General features: G+C 40.4%; 2 protein-coding genes across 5 annotated transcripts in view; one reads left to right on the forward strand and one right to left on the reverse strand.

Moving 5' to 3' along the window:
• Positions 1 to 19,917, reverse strand: part of SCML2 (Scm polycomb group protein like 2) — a 119,894-nt gene that overhangs the window by 90,105 nt on the left and 9,872 nt on the right. For all 4 annotated transcript variants that reach the window (XM_045383272.3, XM_005593088.5, XM_005593086.5 and 1 more), the window contains exons 2-5: positions 13,034 to 13,079; positions 9,529 to 9,597; positions 3,607 to 3,677; positions 2,554 to 2,788 (exon numbers count right to left, since the gene is read on the reverse strand). In XM_045383272.3, the coding sequence (XP_045239207.1) occupies positions 2,554 to 2,788; positions 3,607 to 3,677; positions 9,529 to 9,597; positions 13,034 to 13,055 (397 nt within the window). In that variant the 5' untranslated portion in view covers positions 13,056 to 13,079. The remainder of the gene's footprint in view (positions 1 to 2,553; positions 2,789 to 3,606; positions 3,678 to 9,528; positions 9,598 to 13,033; positions 13,080 to 19,917) is intronic.
• LOC123570864 (thymosin beta-10-like) lies at positions 14,623 to 14,751 on the forward strand. The gene has a single exon (XM_045383274.1). The coding sequence runs from the start codon at positions 14,623 to 14,625 to the stop codon at positions 14,749 to 14,751; it is 129 nt and encodes a 42-aa protein (XP_045239209.1).

Raw genomic sequence — 19,917 nt, forward strand, 5'->3', positions numbered from 1 at the left:
GGGGTGGGGGGTGATTTTTCACATACTCCCTTACAATAAATCAACATTATTATTCTCCATTCTATGGAGAGTACTGCATAAGAATCATTCTCTGGTCCTTAAACCTTTCTCTCAATCCCCGTATTATCCTATTCCATCATGTGCCCAGATTTTCCTGAATGTAACATTTTACTTAATTCTATAATTGCTTAAAGTCAAACATAGATTAAAAGACCAAAATTGGGTTAAGGTACATATAAAAAGTTTAAAAAGAGATAAAACTAATTTATAAGGTTAGGAAGTCTAGATGGCAGTACCTTTAGGAAAGGAGAGATTATGACTAGTTATCAGCAGGAGTGGGTCTTCTGGGGGGCTGATAATGTTCTGTTTTTGATTTGGATGATGGCTTTACAGATGTGTTCATTTATAAATGAGCTATATACTTATGACCTGTACACCTTTCAGTTTGTGTGTTAAAACTTTTTAAAATCTTTTAATAATAACCTTTAAAGTTTAAATCAATAAATCTTTTTCAAAGGAAAACTAAATAAGTTGTATTAAAATGAAAGCTGGCCGGGCACGGTAGCTCACACTTGTAATCCCAGCACTTTGGGAGGCAGAGGCAGGTGGATCATGAGGTCAGGAGTTCAAGACCATCCTGGCTAACATGGTGAAACCCTGTCTCTACTAAAAATACAAAAATCAGCCAGGTGCAGTGGCAGGCGTCTGTAGTCCCAGCTACTCTGGAAGCTGAGGCAGGAGAATGGCGTGAACCTGGGAGGCGGAGCTTGTAGTGAGCCGAGATGGCGCCACTGCACTCTAATCTGGGCAACAGAGCGAAACTCTGTCTCAAAATAAATAAATATAAACAAACAAACAAATAAATAAGTAAATAAAATGGAAGTTAAACTACTCAAAAGTGCCTAAAAAGCAAACTGGCACCAATTGTGCATTTTTAGGTATATTGCCAAAACAGATACTAATCGGCACATATTTCTATACATTTCATATTTTTAAATAAAACAAAAGTCTAAGAATTTTATTTAAAAGAATGACCATAAATCAAGTTATGTATCTGAAATGCTAACAATTACAATAGCAGCATCTCCTTAAACAAACTGCAAAAACATTCCACATTGCAAAAAGAGAAATAAAATCCAAATAGGGAAGCACTAAACCCAAGTTTGTACTTATCTTTCACACAGATTGTGTAATTTGAGAAATATTACAAACAACAAATAAACAACAAAAGACGTGAGTGAAAGAAGGCAAAAGGTAACAAACAAACATGACCCAAGCCATCTTCTTGGAATAACATATCTCCAACTAGTTTTTTAAAATATTTTAGCCTGGAGCAGTGGCTCACTCCTGTAATCCCAGCACTTTGGGAGGCAGAGGTGGGCGGATCACCTGAGGTCAGGAGTTTGAGACTAGCCTGGTCAACATGGTGAAACCTCGTCTCTACTTAAAAATACGAAAATTAGCCAGGTGTGGTGGTGGGCGCCTGTAATCCCAACTACTCGGGAGGCTGAGGCAGGAGAATGGCTTGAAACCAGGAGGCAGAGGTTGCAGTGAGCCGAGATGACACCACTGCACTCCAACCTGGGCAACAAGAGCGAGAACCATCTCAAAAAAAAATATTTTTTAAACCAAATGAGTTATAACGAACAAACAGAACAAGGACAGCATAAAGATATATTACTAGAGTGGCTATTGTTAATATCTTAAATTTGTGATTCTCAAGGAATTTTTCACTAATAGGAAAACAAAAAAAATCCATTCTTTTATTGTGCTTTGCAACAAGGAATTTTCATTTTCAGCACTGTAAAGAACCAAATAAAAACAAATACCCACCATTCACTCAAAGTATAGAACAGCAACTAAATAAACTAAATAATTTCTTTCCTACAGAGTATCATGGTATGCTTAAATTTTAAAAAGAAAAATGTTGCCCCAAATTAGTCACACTCTTTTTACCTTTCAAAAATTTGGCCAACATTAAAGTACATATTTTGTACCTTAAAATCTTGTCTAAAATATCCATTTTCTCCTTTTCAAAGACCTAAAGGTACTAATTCCTGCCCCTCTCACTCTGATTTCTTCCCACTGTAGGTGAAATGAAATTCTTGAGTTTGAAACTGGAAACTGAATGTGGAATCATACCCTTCCCCTAGACTTATCCCTATACCAAAATTGCTGAATGGCTCAGTGGACAACATTGAGAGAGCATGTGCCTTGTATCAAATGCTACAAAGTTCTTCTCCAGAAGGAGTTCTGAATCTGCATATGTAATCTAGTAGAGCTGGTTCTGACATTTCAAGTCTGAAGACCTAGCATGAGTCTTGCCCTGGAGTGGGGAACCTTCCATACACATATGCCAGATATGTACTTAAGCAAAACTCCACAACAGATGGTGCTGATTTCCTCTCTCATCATACATTCTCCACAGTAACCATCTGACCATTTATTTATAAGAATGCCCGAGAAAATAAATTTTAAAAGGCCACTTAAAGCCACTTCTATTGAACATCACATTAGAAAGAATACGCTATTTTTAAAACTGTTTCTTCTTACCTAGTGGAGGTTGAAGTAAGTCTCCTTCCTTTTCACATGTCCCAACAGGTTGTATGTCTGGGGAATCGACAAGCCTCCAAAAATCATTTCTATTATCACTACCATCCAGTCGTAACCGTAACCTGGCCCCAGTAATTCCAATAACCGTAGCAATACACACTGAAGTGGCATTGCGAGGATCACGGGCTTCCAATTTCATACCAACTTTGAAATCATTCACAGGTGGAATCTGAGACTATACATATAAATAAAATTTGGTTAAAATGCATCAACTATAAGACGAGACACATGGATAGCTATGTCACCAGAATACCTGAGGAACATTTTAAATAACAGTCACGGCGGATGATAAGTGAGGTCAGAGCTGTAAGAGTCAAGCAAAAGATCTTCAAATTCTCTCCTTGGCTTGACATGCAGCATAAAAACACTACCCACTGCTGTTCTCACTCATCTGCCCACTTCCAGGCAACACAAATACAACCTCTAAAATATACCCTGAGTGGCTTTCTAAAGTAAGAATCTGATTAGGCCATTCCCCTTGAAATTAGCCAACCAGCAGCTCACCACTGCCTATAATAAAGTCCAACTCCTCAGCACAGTTTAAATGCCCCCACAACTTTAACCTCATTTCCACATTATCGCCTCTATCCACTTTGTGCTCCAGTCACCCCAAGCCATCCCTTAATACTCAGATGCTTTCATGCCCATGTGCCTTGGCTTTAGATGTTCTCTCTGCCTGGAATATCCTTCCTCCCATTCCAACCATCTCAAATAGCATCTCTCCTGTGAGCCCTTCCAGTGTGGAGTTATCACACTTCTCATAATTATTTATTTACATGTCTGCTTTTCCTGCCAGATGGGCAATCATAAAGCTTAGTATACCTGACATAGAGTAAGTTCTTAATTCATGAATGCAAAGGGACCATCTGGCTCTTAAGTGGCATTACCACAATCCCACTATCTCCTCACACTACCACAATCTAACAATCACACAGACATCCTCCAACAAGTTAATAGTTTACATTAACCAACAGCTACAGAATCTTGGCATACCTGACGGAAGCACTCTGAAGGAGCACTTATAGACCCAGTCTCTTTCAAATACTCCTCCCAGTGGAAATCATCTGGAAAAAACACATGTACAAAATAGTTTCTTAAAGCATATACAATGTAACTTTTAGTATATACAACTTTCAGGATTAAAATGGGTTTTAGTTCCATGCCTCTTTAAAAAAAAAAAAACAAACAAACTTCCAAAAGAGTAGATTCAAACATCCTGATCTACATTTCATGACCAGCATAAAAATAAAAGATCAGATGATATCCTCATAATAATGGCTCAGCTATAAATTATAACCTAGATACTCTCATTGTAATGTGGACTACAGCACAGTGATTCTAAAAATGTGGATGTTACAAATAACTAAAGAAATTGTTACAGAGTAATAGCAAAGTCTACCCATCTGTCTCTAATATAAATTTATTCGATAAATATGTTTACACCACTTTATTCCATTAATGTGAAGGCACTTCTTTGTTATTCATGGGGAGCTAAAGGTGTTTAGTGTGTGGTCAAACAGAATTTTACCCCTGAAATGCTTTATGGAAAGAAAAAAATCCAGTAACCAGAGTAGTTTCTCAATGGACTATTAGATCTCCATTCAGAGTGTCAAGAAGATGGTGGCAGAACAAAGCAATAAACCAGTCATCAGTACAGTCACTAATATGGATTATTTTAATGACCTACATTTTCTACAGACTCTTGCTGTCCTTCCTTAGTCTTCATGACATATTATAATGTTAGAAGAGAAGATCAGAAAGCAGAGCACATTGTCTGGCTTGAACATATCATTTCACTGTGCCAGCCAGACTGTCAAGACACTGAGAAAAAGACTTGATAGTAGTAGTGAACGAACTAGTAATTCACATGATGTTTAATTCTCATCATTCATGAGGCTTTTCTATACTCTTGTTAAATTTCCTCACTATAAAAATATTGGGTTTGACAGTTCTCTTTCTTGGAAGAATCTATGTTTACCAGCTTCTTACACTTCCTTCAAAAGATATACTTAGATGACTCCCCCCTTGCAAAAAACGAAAAAAACCTACAGAGTGCTGATAATGTTTAACCACCAGCTTTCTGGAAAATACAACAAAAAACCTGACTGATAGCGTTTGCAGATTTCTGTGATGTAAATATGACCACCATGGTTGACTGTAAGGTGCCAAGGTAAAACCACCAACCACCAAATTGGGAAAAGATGTACACAATTGGCTCTCCCAAGCCGGTGTGAACCAGCTCCAGTGTGCCACCATTACATATGTGTGTATGCATTTCCATATGTATGTATACATACTATATGTGGTATTAAGCATGTCACACATAACATTTTGCACCTTGCTTTTTGTTTAATAGATCTAAGAGACTGTTTCATTTAAAAGAAAATACTGGGTTTGATTCCACTTCCAGATGATGTGAAGCAAGCACCACCAGCATTGAAAATCATGCATCAGAGAAGAGTGTTAAGAATGTGTGCTTTGGCCGGGCGCGGTGGCTCAAGCCTGTAATCCCAGCACTTTGGGAGGCCGAGACAGGCGGATCACGAGGTCAGGAGATCGAGACCATCCTGGCTAACACCGTGAAACCCCGTCTCTACTAAAAAATACAAAAAACTAGCCGGGCGAGGTGGCGGGCGCCTGTAGTCCCAGCTACTCGGGAGGCTGAGGCAGGAGAATGGCGTAAACCTGGGAGGCGGAGCTTGCAGTGAGCTGAGATCCGGCCACTGCACTCCAGCCCGGGCGACAGAGCGAGACTCCGTCTCAAAAAAAAAAAAAAAAAGAGAGAAAAAAAAAAAAAGAATGTGTGCTTTAGGGCCGGGTGTGGTGGCTCACGCCTGTAATCCCAGCACTTTGGGAGGCTGAGGCGAGTGGATCACCTGAGGTCAGGAGTTCGAGACCATCCTGGCCAACATGGTGAAATCCCATCTCTACTAAAAACACAAAAATTAGCTGGGTATGGTGGTGGGCACCTGTAATCCCAACTACTTGGGAGGCTGAGGCAGGAGAATTGCTTGAACTCGGGAGGTGGAGGTTGCAGTGAGCCGAGATCGCACCATTGCCTGGTGGCAGAGTGAGACTGCATCTCAAAACAAAAAAAAGAATGTGGGCTTTAGAGTCAGATCTGCCTGCTTCCAGTATGGCTTTACCTCTTACTAGCTATGTGACCCTAAGCAAGTCATTCACTTTCTTAGCCTTAGTTCCTTCATTTATAAAATGGGAAAAGTAATGTACATGGTACTAGATATGTTGAGAGCTAAATAAAGTAGCATATATGTAAGTCACTCAATAAACGGCACATTATAAAACTAGAAGTCATAGTTGTGCTTAAATTTATTAATACTGAATAACTTTGTCAAAAGTGAAAACTGAAATCCATGGCTTCAAAACTAAACAGAGCAGATGTTTCAGTGATTGACCCCTAGCACTACAGATTCTAAGTGAAGCTCTACTACCATATGATCTTGGAGAGCATTTAAAAAGAACAAAATGGGCTGGGCACAGGGGCTCACTCCTGTAATCTCAGCATTTGGGAGGCCGAGGTGGGCGGATCACCTGAGGTCAGGAGTTTGAGATCAGCCTGGCCAACATGGCGAAACCCCATTTCTACTAAGAAAAAAATAAAATAAAATAAAATTTGCTGGGCGTCGTGGCGGGTGCCTCCCAGCTACTACTTGGGAGGCTGAGGCAAGAGAATCGCTTGAACCCGGAAGGTGGAGGCAAAGGTTGCAGTGAGCCAAGATCGCGCCACCGCACTCCAGCCTGGGCAACAGAGGGAGACTCCGTCTAAAAAAAAAAAACATTTAGTTGGGATGGATGGATGTCATTACAAAGCTGACATCCCTGGAGGAAAAGAGTGTAACTCAGTGTAAAACAAGCAGGAAATGAATACCCAAAGAACTAACACTCTTCCATAAACCAACGACATTTGTAAAATTTTTCAATAATATTAGAAAATACTTAATTCATCTCCATAACACAAATTTTAAAAATATTCTATTACCATTTGTGTCTGAATGGGCTACAATTTGAGCTAGCAAATCCTTTATACTAGTGCTCTACAATATAATTTTCTATCAGATTACTGGTTAATGACCATATCCAGCATTTGCCATTTGGAGCCTCAGGTTTTGTTGTTGTTGTTGTTGTTTTTCCCTTTTTTCCATAAGGCAAAATTCTTAATCATCTTGATAAAACTGTTCATCTTGGCTGCCCACATGCTCAGACTCTACCAATAACATAGGGGAAACACACAAAGATCCAGGCTTTACTAATTTAGACTTGACACATCTACATCAATACCACCACTGGAATTCCCAACCGGAAGTCAAAACAGTCAGAAAGTCTTAGTTAAGCCTGAGGTCCCAGTCTGCCTCTGCATCATATCTCCATTGACAGATTGGGGATGGGGGCAGTATTCTATCCCAGAAGAGAGGCCTGGGAACTGATACGATACATATATAACCTTGTGATCTGATTGTTATTCACATATGCCCATGGTCTCTCTTCTTCTTTTACTTGCACTCTATTCTAGTCCACACATTAGCTCCAACATCTTTTTGCACTGAATATAACCCATGTGAGCTCCCCTGGTCTTCCCTAGAGTAAATCAGAATCATGTCTTCCACCAGTGCTATCCTTGGGATCACAAGCTATGTGAAGATGGGCAAAATACCTAGAGATAGAAGTTTCTCAGCTGAATGATCAGCATCCACTAATTCACAGCATTTATCACAACTATAATTAGGCATCTGTTGATTTCTATCTTTCCCACTAAGCTCAAAGAGGGTAAGAGGCTGGGTGCAGCGGCTCACACCTGTAATACCAGCACTTTGGAAGGCTGAGGTGGGCAGATCGCTTGAGCCTAGGAATTCAATACCAGCCTGGGAAACACAGGGAGACCCTGTCTCTACAAAAAATTGTTAAAAATTGCCAGGCATGGTGGTGCACGCCTGTGGTCCCAGATACTCAGGAGGCTGAAGTGAGAGGATCACTTGAGCCCAGAAGGTCAAAGCTGCAATATGCCATGATCATGCCACTGCACTCCGGCCTAGGTGACAGAGTAAGACCTTGTCTCAATCAGTCAGTCAATAAAAGAGGGCAGGAATCATGTCTGTATTGTTCATAACCGGATTCCCATAGCAGGTCATCAGCATGTGCCAGGGACTGTCCTAGGTACTGCAGATGCATCAGTTAATAAAACAGATTAAAACCCTGGCTCTCTTGGAGCTTATCTTCTGGTAGTCACTCACTGATTTCTAAAATAGGATGTTAGGGCCCAGGCCTGAGAAGTATCTGCAGATGGCTATCAACTTAAGTAATCTATTTTTTTAACTAAATGTCTACAATGGGAAAATCTATAGAGGCAGAAAGTAGACCAGTGTTTGCCTAGAGCTGGGGGAGAGAGGAGGCACTAGGGGGAAATGGGAAGTACTGTTAATGGGTACAGGATTTCTTTTTAGGGGGATAAAAATGCTCTAAAATTGACTGTGGTGGTGGTTGCACAACTCTGTGAACATACTGAAAACCACTGAATTGTGCACTCTAAATAGGTGAATTATATGATATGTGAATTTTATCTCAGTAAAGCTGTTATATTTTTAAAAACACATGGAGAGGAGTTTGTAGGGATAAAGAACAGTCTAATTCAATGGCCTCCATTTCAAAGCTCAGAGGATTTGGGGGTTACAGGGAAGAGTTGAAGAACAAATAAGGCCACGGGAAAGAAAGTTAAGGGAGCACTGAGGGCCCAGCTATAGTGAGAGACAACAACTCCACGGGGATTACCTCTACAGGCAATCTTCACATAGGAACAGAAAGTCATAGGGTGAACTGCTCTGCACTGGGGCTGGCAGGGCAAATACAACAGAAACACAAGGGGCAAGAAATCTCTGGAAATGTCTGGTAAAACAACAGTTTGCTATGTTATTTTTTAATGCCTTTTGTGTACATGACTTATTTTCTCATTTAAGAGCAAGCCAATGCATCAGATTCTATTACATCTCCTGAGTGTCTCTGATGCAATATTATACACGTGCTGTTCATAATAAGGAACATGAATTAATAAATTAACATTTACTGAACACTTACTATATGCCTAAGCATTATATTAGGTGCTTTAAATTCATTTCCTCTATTTATTTCCAGTAGTACCATGAGATAAGTACTATCATTATCCCTGTGTTATAAAGAAGAAAAAAGAACCGGGCGCAGTGGCTCACGCCTGTAATCCCAGCATTTTGGGAGATTGAGGCGAGTGGATCACCTGAGGTCGGAGGTTTGAAACCAGCATAGCCAGCACAGTGAAACCCCATCTCTACTAAAAATACAAAACCTAGCCAGGCATGGTGGTGCACGCCTGTAGTCCCAGCTACCTGGGAGGATGAGGCATAATCACTTAAACCCAGAAGGTGGAGGTTGCAGTGAGCCAAGATCACACCACCGCAGTCCAGCCTGGGTGACACAGTAAGACTCTGTCTCAAAGAAAGAAGAAGAAAAAGAGTCTAAGAGCTGCTGAGTAATGTACCCAAGGTCACCATGGCCAGGAAAAAAAAAAGCTTTCACATTGACTATAACATTAGAAGGGTTTTTGCTAATAACCAAATTATTTTAAATTGGTAATATATACATGGCAATTAATAACTAGATACCTATAATTTAGGAAAATTTGCACTGAAATATACAAAGTTACCTTTTTACTTAATCCATGTCAACTTAATCTCTAAGTAAAACCAAAGTAAAATTTTCAAAATAAAATACAATTTTTGACCTTTCTTATTAGATTTTATATTTACAGAAGTTTACGGTATACAGACTATACAATAAGAAATCAAAACAATAAGAAAATTTGCACTTAAAGTTAATTTTAACACTAGTGAGGAAGAAAACTATGCTGTATTAAATTACTTTAAAACCTACCTCTTTGTACAGAAGACGTACTTGACTGAGGAGTTTTCTCTTGATTCTCCTTCTTGACATCCATGGAATCTAATAAAAAAGAAAATAGCAATAGTGGGAGGCCACAGCAACAGCTTGAAAGAGCACTCAGAAAAATATAAATTAAAAAATGTTAAATAGCCAATTTTAGTTTTTTAATACCCTCATTTTCCACGTAGGACTTACCATTTTCTATTATACTATGCATTTTATAATTTGTTCATTTATTTTATTGTCTCACTCTACTCAAATGAAATCTCCAAAAGGGTGGAGATTTATTTATTTTATTGTCTATCTCATTCACTGTGGTATCCTCAAGTGCCTAAAACAGGACCTGGCATCGCAACACTCTCAAGCATTTGTTAAATCAATGCATCAGGCCGGGCACGGTGGCTCATGCCTGTAATTCCAGCACTTGAGGAGGCCAAAGCAAGCAGATCACATGAGGTCACGAGTTTGAGACCAGCCAAGCCAACATGCGAAACCCTGTCTCTACTAAAAACACAAAAAATTAGCCAGGCATGGTGGCGGGCGCCTGTAATCCCAGCTACTCAGGCAGCTGAGACAAGAGAATCACTTGAACCCGGGAGGCAGAGGTTGCAGTGAGCCAAGATAGCGCCATTGCACTCCAGCCTGGGTGACGGAGTGAGACTCCGTCACAAAAAAAAAAAAAAAAAAAAAAAAAATTCAGTGCATCAATAAATCAAAATGAGCTGATTGATCTTTACAATGTTTAAATTAACATGTCCTAGAAACAAAATGGATGGTTTTGAGAGTTCAAAACATAACAGAGAAGCTACAATACAGTGTAATTCAATGGACTGCGCAGAGATTTTCTTGGTGCTAAGCTAAAGAGCTCAAATAACACTGGACCTTGTAACCTCACCAAATCTAAGATGTACCATTTCATCCACATGTATTATATATAGTATGTATCTCTAAAAGGATTCATTTTTTAAAATTTAAGCATAATACTTTTATTACATCTAAAAAATTAACCATAATTCCTTAAAATCATCAAATAACCAGTGTTCTTATTTCCCCAATTGTCTTAACTATTTTCAGTGTGTGTGCTTGATTCAGAACCCAAGTAAGTCTACACACATAGCAATGGTTGATATGTCTCTTAGGCCTCTATTGATCTACAGGCGTTTTCCTCCTTTCTTCTCATTTTTATTCTTTCCCTTTACAATTTTTTTGCTGACAATATCAGTCGGTTGGTCCTTTCAAGTTTTCGCATCTGGATTTTGCTGACTACCTCCCCACAGAGTTGGGTTCCTCTGGTTCTTGTATTTTCTTTAAATTGGCATTCATATTTCAATCCAGAAGAGTTTGGTCAGATTTAAGGTTGGCTTTTTGGTGGGACAGGAGAGGATAAGATGACTTCATAGGTGGTGGTGTGTATTTCTCACAGGAGGCTCCTAATATCTAGTTATCTCTCTTTTCGTGATGTGAACAGTCGTGGATGACTATTGCCTAGATCCATTCGTTTATGAATGGTTGCAAAATGAAGGTATTCTAATTCTATCATTCTTTATTAGCCAGAAAACTTCTATAGAGAGAAGCTTCCATGCTTCAACCATTCAGTTACCTTAAGGCACGGATCACATAGAGAAATCACAATCAACACTTTATTATTTTCCTGTATTTTCTAGTTTTCAAAGTGATAAGCTAGATCTCTAGTATTCTCCACAGATGACCAGTAAGCTTTATTTGTTTTGCTTTTTATTATCATTATGAACTCATGGATTTAAACTTGTGTTTTCATCTGTTGCTGTTTTACCCTTATTGATGTTCTAATTGTCAAGTGAAAAACTTCTTAAAGAAGGATCTAAGAATGATGCCATTCAACGTAACAGATCTACTTACTAGTTATGACTGAGTGACTCTTCAAGATATGTGAACACTTGAGAGGGACATATGAGCTGCTTTCTGTTTAAATGATTTCAACTGAGTGGTTGAAGAAAGGTAGTTCCTCTATATAGAAATTTTCCGGCTAATGAAGAATGATAGAATACCTTCATTTTATAACTACTAATAAATGAATGGATCTAGGCAATAGCCATCCATGACTTTTTGTGATGTGAAAAGAGCCATCCATGACTTTTTGTGATGTGAAGAGATAACTAGGCTGGATGCGATGGCTCACATCTGTAATCCCACCATTCTGGCAGGCCAAGGAGGGAGGATCGCTTGAGGCCAGGAGTTTGAGGCCAACCTGAGCAACACAGCAAGATCCAGTCTCCACAAAAAAAAAAATTTTTTTTAATTAGCCAGGTGTGGTGGCACACATCTGCAGCCTCACCTGCTTGGGAGGCCAAGGCAGGAGGATCACTTGAGCCCAGGAGTTTGGGGTTACAGTAAGCTGTGATTACGCCACTGCACTTCAGTCTGATAATTTCATCTCTGTAAAAAAAATATGTTTTAAAAAAAGGTCAGGCACGGTGGTTCACGCCTATAATCCCAGCACTTTGAGAGGCCAAGGCGGGAAGATCACTTGAGGTCAGGAGTTCGAGAGCACCCTGGCCAACATGGCGAAACCCTGTCTCTACTGAAAATACAAAAAATTAGCCAGGCATGGTAGCTCACATCTGTGGCCCAGCCTCTCAGGAGGCTAAGGCAAGAGGATCACTTAAGCCCAGGAGGCAGAGATTGCAATAAGCCATGATCATGCCACTGCCCTCTAGCCTGGGCAACAGAGCAAAACCCATCTCAAAAAATAAAATAAAAATAAAAATTGTAAAAAAGACAGAGAGAGATAACTACATATTAGGAGTCTACTGTGAGAAATACACAACACCGCTTATGAAGTCATCTTATCCTCTCCTCCTCCACCAAAAAGCCAAACTTGAATCTGCTCAAGAAAAGTACAAATTTATATTTACTAAATAGTTCTACAGAAAGATTTTTCTAATAGAAAACAAAGTAAAACTGTAAAGGCATGCTTAGCTTCTAGAGAAGCTAAGAATCTAGTTAAGAGACTACACTAAACTGATACACTTAAAATTAGAGAACAGCATTTAGTACTCAGCATTCAGCCAGAGGAAGTCATGAGAGATACAGCACTTAAAGGAGAAACAGGATGTAGGAAGGCCAATGTGTAAAGAATGTATTATGGGAAGGAAGATACAACACAAAGTTGACTGCAAATGAGTGTGGCATATTCATGGAATAGTGAGCAGACTTCTCATAGAGCAAAACAGGATAAAACATTTTTTAATCACTCTTTGGATTCTAATCCTGGCTTTGTCACAAACTGTTGTATGACCTTAACCTCCCTAAGTTTTAGTTTTCTCATTTATATAACTAGCAAGGAAAGACAGTGACCTTTAATAGCTATTCAGTTCTAAAATTCAAATTCTAAGCACCTAGCATCTCCTATAAATTTATTTTTTAAAGGCTTTATTTCAAAAGTTCAGTATACCAGAAGATATTCATTCCAAATGAGTAACTAAAAACATTATTACCTTTAGCAAGTAAATCTTACCTTCATTCACTGTTTGTCCCATGGTATCCGTATTTGGTGTTGTTTCCTACAGGGAGAAAAACCAATTAATGCCTCCTTTTAGCATAATACATTTCTGAAGGGTAAAGAGCATTAGAAGTCAGTTATAAGGCCAGATCAATTTAATCTGTTTCCCTTGAAGAAAAATGGTAAGATTTGTATATGCCTAGTTGCCTGGGAATGGAGGAAGAAGGAATTGAGGGATGACTGCTAATGGGCATGAGTATGGGTATGAAGTTTCCTTTGTGGGGTAATGAAAGTGTCCTAGAATTAGATAGTGGTGAAGGTTGTACACCTTGTTGTGAAAATACTAGAAATCATTGAATTATATACCTTAAAAGGGTGAGTTTTATGGCATGTAAATTATGACTCAATTTTTAAGATTAATTGAGTAAAAAAGAACAGTTGATAGGTTAGCAAAGTTAGGATTCAAACTGCGGCCTATCCCAGGAAGCCCACTTCTGCTACATCATGTTGCCAAGAGGTACAAGAATTATGACTATGTTGGGAAAACCTGTAAGAACTGCAAGAGTCAAGTCTAACAAGAATTATTTGTTAGAAGCCTTGTGTATTTTGAGCTATAATTCATTAATTCAAAGTTTTCCTGCATGTCCTCAATATGTCAGGCATTCTGCAGCAAAGATAAATAACAGACTGTCCTTGGCCTTCAAGATCTCAGTCTAGTCAGAAATAAGCATATGAACAAAACACAACGTAAGTGCTATTTTAAAAATGTACATGGATAAACCTAATATAGCAAAAGGCTATCTATCCTGTCATTACTCCATGTGCCTATAATAAGAACATGATGATGTGTATAACTGAAGGTAATCTGGCACTTAAAGGAAACCTATGAAGAATACATTCATAGGCTGGGTGCAGTAGCTCATGCCTGTAATCCTAGCACTTTGGGAGGCCAAGGCGGGTGGATTTCTTGAGCCCAGCAGTTTAAGATTAGCCTGGGCAAAATGGCAAAACCCTGTCTCCACAAAAAGTAAAAAAACAAATCAGCTGAGCATGGTGGCACATGCCTGTAGTCCCAGCTACTTGGGAGGCTGAGGTGGGAGGATCACCTGAGCCTGGGGAGGTCAAGGCTGCAGTGAGGCAAGATTGCACCACTGCACCCCAGCCTGGGCATAAGAGTGAGACCCTGTCTCAAAAAAAAAAAAAAAAAAAAAAAAAAGGTGATGGCGCACGCCGGAACTCCCAGCTGCTCGGGAGGCTGAGGTACGAGAATCACTTGAGCCTGGGAGGTGGAAGTTGCACTGAGCTGAGATTGCGCCACTGCTCTCCAGCCTGGGAGATAGAGCAAGACTGCCTCTTAAAAAAATAATAATAAATAATGAAGCCAACTAGAGAGCCTTCTGTACCTCTGATTCAACAGACCTACACCCAAGCATCACTTTCCCAAAACCTGCTGCTTCTGCATCTTTCTCTTACACTACCTAGGCGTTCGGGCTGCCGGCAGGAGTGCCACAGTGAGAGGCACTGGCAGGGAATGTGGAAAGGAGCGCTGGTCCCCAGACCCAGGCCAAGAGCCTTGGTTTGCCCACTAGGATTGTTTTAAGAAAATGGCAAACAAACCAGACATGGGGGAAATTGCCAGCTTCAATAAGGCCAAGCTGAAGAAAACAGAGATGCAGGAGAACACCCTGCCGACCAAAGAGGCCACTGAGCAGAAGCAGAGTGAAATTTCCTAAGCACCTAGAGGATTCCCTACCCCTGTCATCTTCAAGACCGCAGTAGTGATGTGGAGGAAGAATCACCGCCAGATGGACATAAGCCACAAGCTGTGCTGTGAACCTGGGCACTCCACGCTGATGCCACCAGCCTGAGGGTCCCTATGGTTCCAATCAGACTGCCAAATTCTCTGGTTTGCCCCAGGATATTATAGAAAATTATTTGCACGAAATTAGCCAGGCGTGGTGGCAGGCGCCTGTAGTCCTAGCTACTCGGGAGGCTGAGGCAGGAGAATGGCGTGAACCCGGGAGGCAGAGCTTGCAGTGAGCCAAGAAAGCGCCACTGCACTCCAGCCTGGGCGACAGAGCGAGACTCCATCTCAAAAAAAACAAAACAAAACAAAATTATTTGCATGAATAATGAAAACACAGATCATGGCAAAAAACAAAATAAAATAAAAATGTACTAGTTAGTTGGGAAAAATTTAGTAATTCCCTCTGGGCTTCCTAGTAGATAAAAGCAAAAAGGAAAACACTTGGGTTATATACAAAGAAATTCAGAAAAAAAGACAAACATTTCCGTAGGACCAAATACTAGGAAAAATCTGCAAAGATTCTGATGTAAAAGAATATTGACGGCCGGGCGCGGTGGCTCAAGCCTGTAATCCCAGCACTTTGGGAGGCCGAGAAGGGCGGATCACAAGGTCAGGAGATCGAGACCACCCTGGCTAACATGGTGAAACTCCGTCTCTACTAAAAAACCTGTAGTCCTAGCTACTCAGGAGGCTGAGGCAGGAGAATGGCGTAAACCCGGGAGGCAGAGCTTGCAGTGAGCTGAGTTCCGGCCACTGCACTCCAGCCTGGGGGACAGAGCGAGACTCCGTCTCAAAAAAAAAAAAAAAGAATATTGACGGCCAGGTGCAGTGGCTCACGCCTGTAATCCCAGCACTTTGGGAGGCTGAGGGGGGCAGATCATGAGGTCAGGAGATCGAGATCATCCTGGCTAACACGGTGAAACCCCGTCTCTACTAAAAATACAAAAAACTAGCCGGGCGTGGTGGCGGGCGCCTGTGGTTCCAGCTACTCGGGAGGCTGAGGCAGGAGAATGGCGTGAACCTGGGAGGCAGAGTTGCAGTGAGCCGAGATCGCACCACTGCGCTCCAGCCTGGGCAACAGAGCGAGACTCTGTCTCAAAAAGGAAAAAAGAATATTGACTAATTTAATAGAAACTATCTTTGACTATAACTTGAGAAAAAATAAAAGGTTCTATTGTCCCTCTTAAAATGCATTACACTGTAACTCACCTGTCTTTCAGTCACAAGGATAGACGTTATAGATGTTAAAGAAAGGAAGATTACTATAATCTATTGGTAAAGGATGGATAGTATCAACGGATTCTTAGTTGAATCCTCAGAGTGTCTCAAATAGAAATATATGTGGCAATAGAGGCAGACAGCACAGCTCTTTCTGGGAAAAATTAGAAGCCTGACATTCTTTTAGAAATGAAGACACATCTCATTTCCACCGTGGTAGTCTGCAAGGAAAACTGCAAAAAAGCTTATCTTTGCTTTCAATATACTTTGAACCTGCTTCGGCATTATAAGAAAGGTTCCAAAAAGACCCTCAAATAACTTTCCTCGATACATGGGGGAAAAATTTTTGGTTTTAAAAAAAGTTAAAAGCTTCAGGCTTTTGTTTTTGTTTTTGGCAACATAAAGAGTAGAGGTTGCTTCACTTAATGCATATTAGGAGCAATTCCACTGTGTGAAAAAACATTCAAATATAAGTAAGCCTTAAAAAAAAAAAAAAAAGGTTAGGTTAATAGTACTTCATAGTGTCTGACATTGAAATTTCATTTACCAAAAGACTACAGTTGGGCTGGGCACAGTGACTCATGCCTGTGATCCCAGCACTTTGGGAGGCCAAGGCGGGCAGATCACTTGAGGTCAGGAGTTCAAGGCCAGCCTGGCCAACATGGTGAAAACCCATCTCTACTAAAAATACAAAAATTAGCCAGGCATGGTGGCAAGCATCTATAAGCCCAGCTACTCAGGAGACTGAGGCAGGAGAATTGCTTGAACCCAGAAGGTGGAGGCTGTAGTGAGCCGAGATCATGCCACTGCGCTCCAGCCTGGGCAAGACTCCATCTCAAAAAAAAAAAGACTACGGTTATACTTAATCTAGCAGTTTTATCTAGAAGCTCTGAACAAGTATGGACAATCTGCAATCTTTTACACAACCATTTGTTTTGCAGATTGTATCTTGTTACAGAACTAAGAGCTGATAAAAGATCAACAAATGCTTTGAAAACTCTTGTTTTAAACCATTTTCTCAACACAATTAAACAATGTAAACAGTGATTAATAGTGGAATTATTAAGCCTAAAACCCCCATTACTCTTATCTGATTCTGGAGAAAATTCTACAGTCTGTTGAGAAAAACAGTTTTAAAGTACTATTTAGCAAATTAATGGGTCTATAATTCTAAGGTTACAGGGCCTTTCCATTATTTGTTTATTTTCTGGAGTTTTTTGTTTGGAGAGTTTTTTTCTTTTTCTTTTCTTTTCCCTTTATTTTTTATTTTTTTCTTTGGTGTACCCCACCTCCTTTTTTTTTTTAATTTTGTTTTGTTTTTAAGATAAAGTAAGCTACACCTTGAGTCTCTAATTAAAGATCACTGCCTGGAGAGCAGTGATCTTCAGTAAGGGTAAACATTTTGGCAAGGACAGGAACTAAACAAATCTGACAGCAAGAAATCTCCCAGTTTCTAGGTTCAGTTCAGTTTCACTAGGGGAAAAAAAAGAGAGAGAAAGATTTCCCACGGCCTGTTTCAACTTTAGGCCATTGGTCAGATGTTATAAAATGAACGCAACTGTAGAATTTCAACCTGAGAGAACATAAGAATCAACAAAATACGGCCAGGCGCAGTGGTTCACGCCTGTAATCAGGCATTTTGGGAGGCCAACGCAGGTGGATCACGAGGTCAGGAGATCGAGACCATCCTGGCCAACATGGCGAAACCCGCCGCTACTAAAAAATACAAAAATTAGGCCGGGCGCGGTGGCTCAAGCCTGTAATCCCAGCACCTTGGGAGGCCGAGGCGGGCGGATCACAAGGTCAGGAGATCGAGACCACAGTGAAACCCCGTCTCTACTAAAAATACAAAAAATTAGCCGGGCGCAGTGGCGGGCGCCTGTAGTCCCAGCTACTCAGGAGGCTGAGGCAGGAGAATGGCGGGAACCCGGGAGGCGGAGCTTGCAGTGAGCCGAGATCGCGCCACTGCACTCCAGCCTGGGCAACAGCGTGAGACTCCGTCTCAAAAAAAAAAAATACAAAAATTAGCCAGGTGTGGTGGCGGGCACCTGTAATCCCAGCTATTCCAGAGGTTGAGGCAGGGAGAATTGCTTGAACCCGGGAGGCGGAGGTTGCAGTGAGCAGAGATTGCGCCACTGCACTCCAGCCTGGGTGAAAAGAGCGAGACTTTGTCTCAAAAAAAAAAAGAAAGAAAGAAAAAGAAAAGGAAAAAAAAAAACCTGGGCCAGATCATGATCACACCTGTAATCCCAGCACTATGGGAGGCTGAGGCGAGAGGATTGCTTGAGCTCAGGAGTTCGAGACTAGCCTGAGCAACACAGTGAAACCCTGCCTCTTTTTAAAAAAAAGAAAAAAAGAAAGAAAAAAAATAAAAGTAAAATTAAAAAAATAAAAATACAAAACCAAACTCTCATTCCCTGTGACTCGTGGGAAACTTAAAAAATAAAAAACTTTTTAAAAGACCAAGTGCAGTGGCTCACGCCTGTAATCCCAGCACTTTGGGAGGCCAAGGCAGGAGGATCGCTTGAGCCCAGAAGTTCAAGACCAGCCCGGGCAACATGGTGAGACCCTGTCTCTAAAAATAATAATAATAAAACAATAAATACATAAATAACCAAATTCTTGCCATCAAAATGAGCTCCTCTTTTTAAAAGCATTACAAACCCTCAATCTTTCTGAATCAGAAGTCATCTCTGACTCCTCTCCTCTTGTGTCTTAGCAGTTACCAAGTAATTTTGATTCCTCAAGGTCAGGAAGCTGGTAGTGAAAGAAAAATGATTCAAACCTAAGTTTGTCAAATGCCAAAAGACAAGGCTCCAATACACTATACATGCTTTGAAAGGGAGAAATAAGGAGTGATATGGTTTGGTGTCCCTACCCAAATCTCATATTGAATTGTAGCTCCCATAATTCCCTCATGTTGTGGGAGCGAACCGGTGGGAGATAAATGAATCATGAAGGTGGTTTCTCCCACACTGTTCTCATGGTAGTGAATAAGTCTCAGGAGATCTGATGGTTTTATAAAGAGAAATGCCTTTCATCTGGCTCTCAGTCTCTCGTCTGCTGCCCTGTAAGACATGCCTTTCACCATGATTGTGAGGCCTCCCCAGCCAGGTGGAACTGTAAGTCCATTAAACCTCTTTTTTCTTATAAACTGCCCAGTTACAGGTATGTCTTTATCAGTAGTGTGAAAACACACTCATATAAGGAGATATTGTAATATGCCAGATACCCTAGAAAAAAATGGATCCATGAGGGCAGGAGAAAACAGAAGTTATGTTCCCAGAGATCCAATGATAATGGTGTTGGCAGTGGTGATAATAATACTTAGATCTGTTACTTACTGAGCTCTTGCTATTAATGAATGCCTGGTACCCTACCCTAAGGCTTTTATATATATTTTTTCTTATCTAAAGCTTATTACAAGCCTACAGAGTAGATACTGTTATTAATGTCCATTAATGTTCATTTGAAAGTTAAGGATACTGAGGCTCAAACACCTGCCCAAGATCACCCAGCTAGATTTGAATCTAGGTTCATGAATACTTAACCATTGTGCTAAAATTGCCTTTGTTGTGTTTAACTGTGTAAGTGCCTTTTCTCCTCTGATAGACAATAAGCTACTGGGTGCAGTATCACATCTTGTTCTTCTTTATATCCTTCAGAATAATGAGCACAGTGTCTATCACATACTAGGGTCCCCAAAATGTTTGCTGAATGAGTAAACTCTGCTGTGCTATAGGCTGCTTGTATCTAAACTATATAGAACCAGAATATTGCAGGGGTTTTTTTTGTTTTTTTTTTTTTTGAGATGGAGTCTCGCTCTGTCGCCCAGGATGAAGTGCAGTGGAGTGATCATAGCTCACTGCAATCT

The sequence above is a fragment of the Macaca fascicularis genome, chromosome X (genome assembly GCF_037993035.2).
Source record: "Macaca fascicularis isolate 582-1 chromosome X, T2T-MFA8v1.1".
NCBI classification, from domain to species: Eukaryota; Metazoa; Chordata; class Mammalia; order Primates; family Cercopithecidae; genus Macaca; species Macaca fascicularis.

Bases quoted from the DNA above. Each gene is read 5' to 3' on its own strand.
- LOC123570864 (XM_045383274.1), top strand. From the start codon at position 14,623: ATGGCAAACAAACCAGACATGGGGGAAATTGCCAGCTTCAATAAGGCC.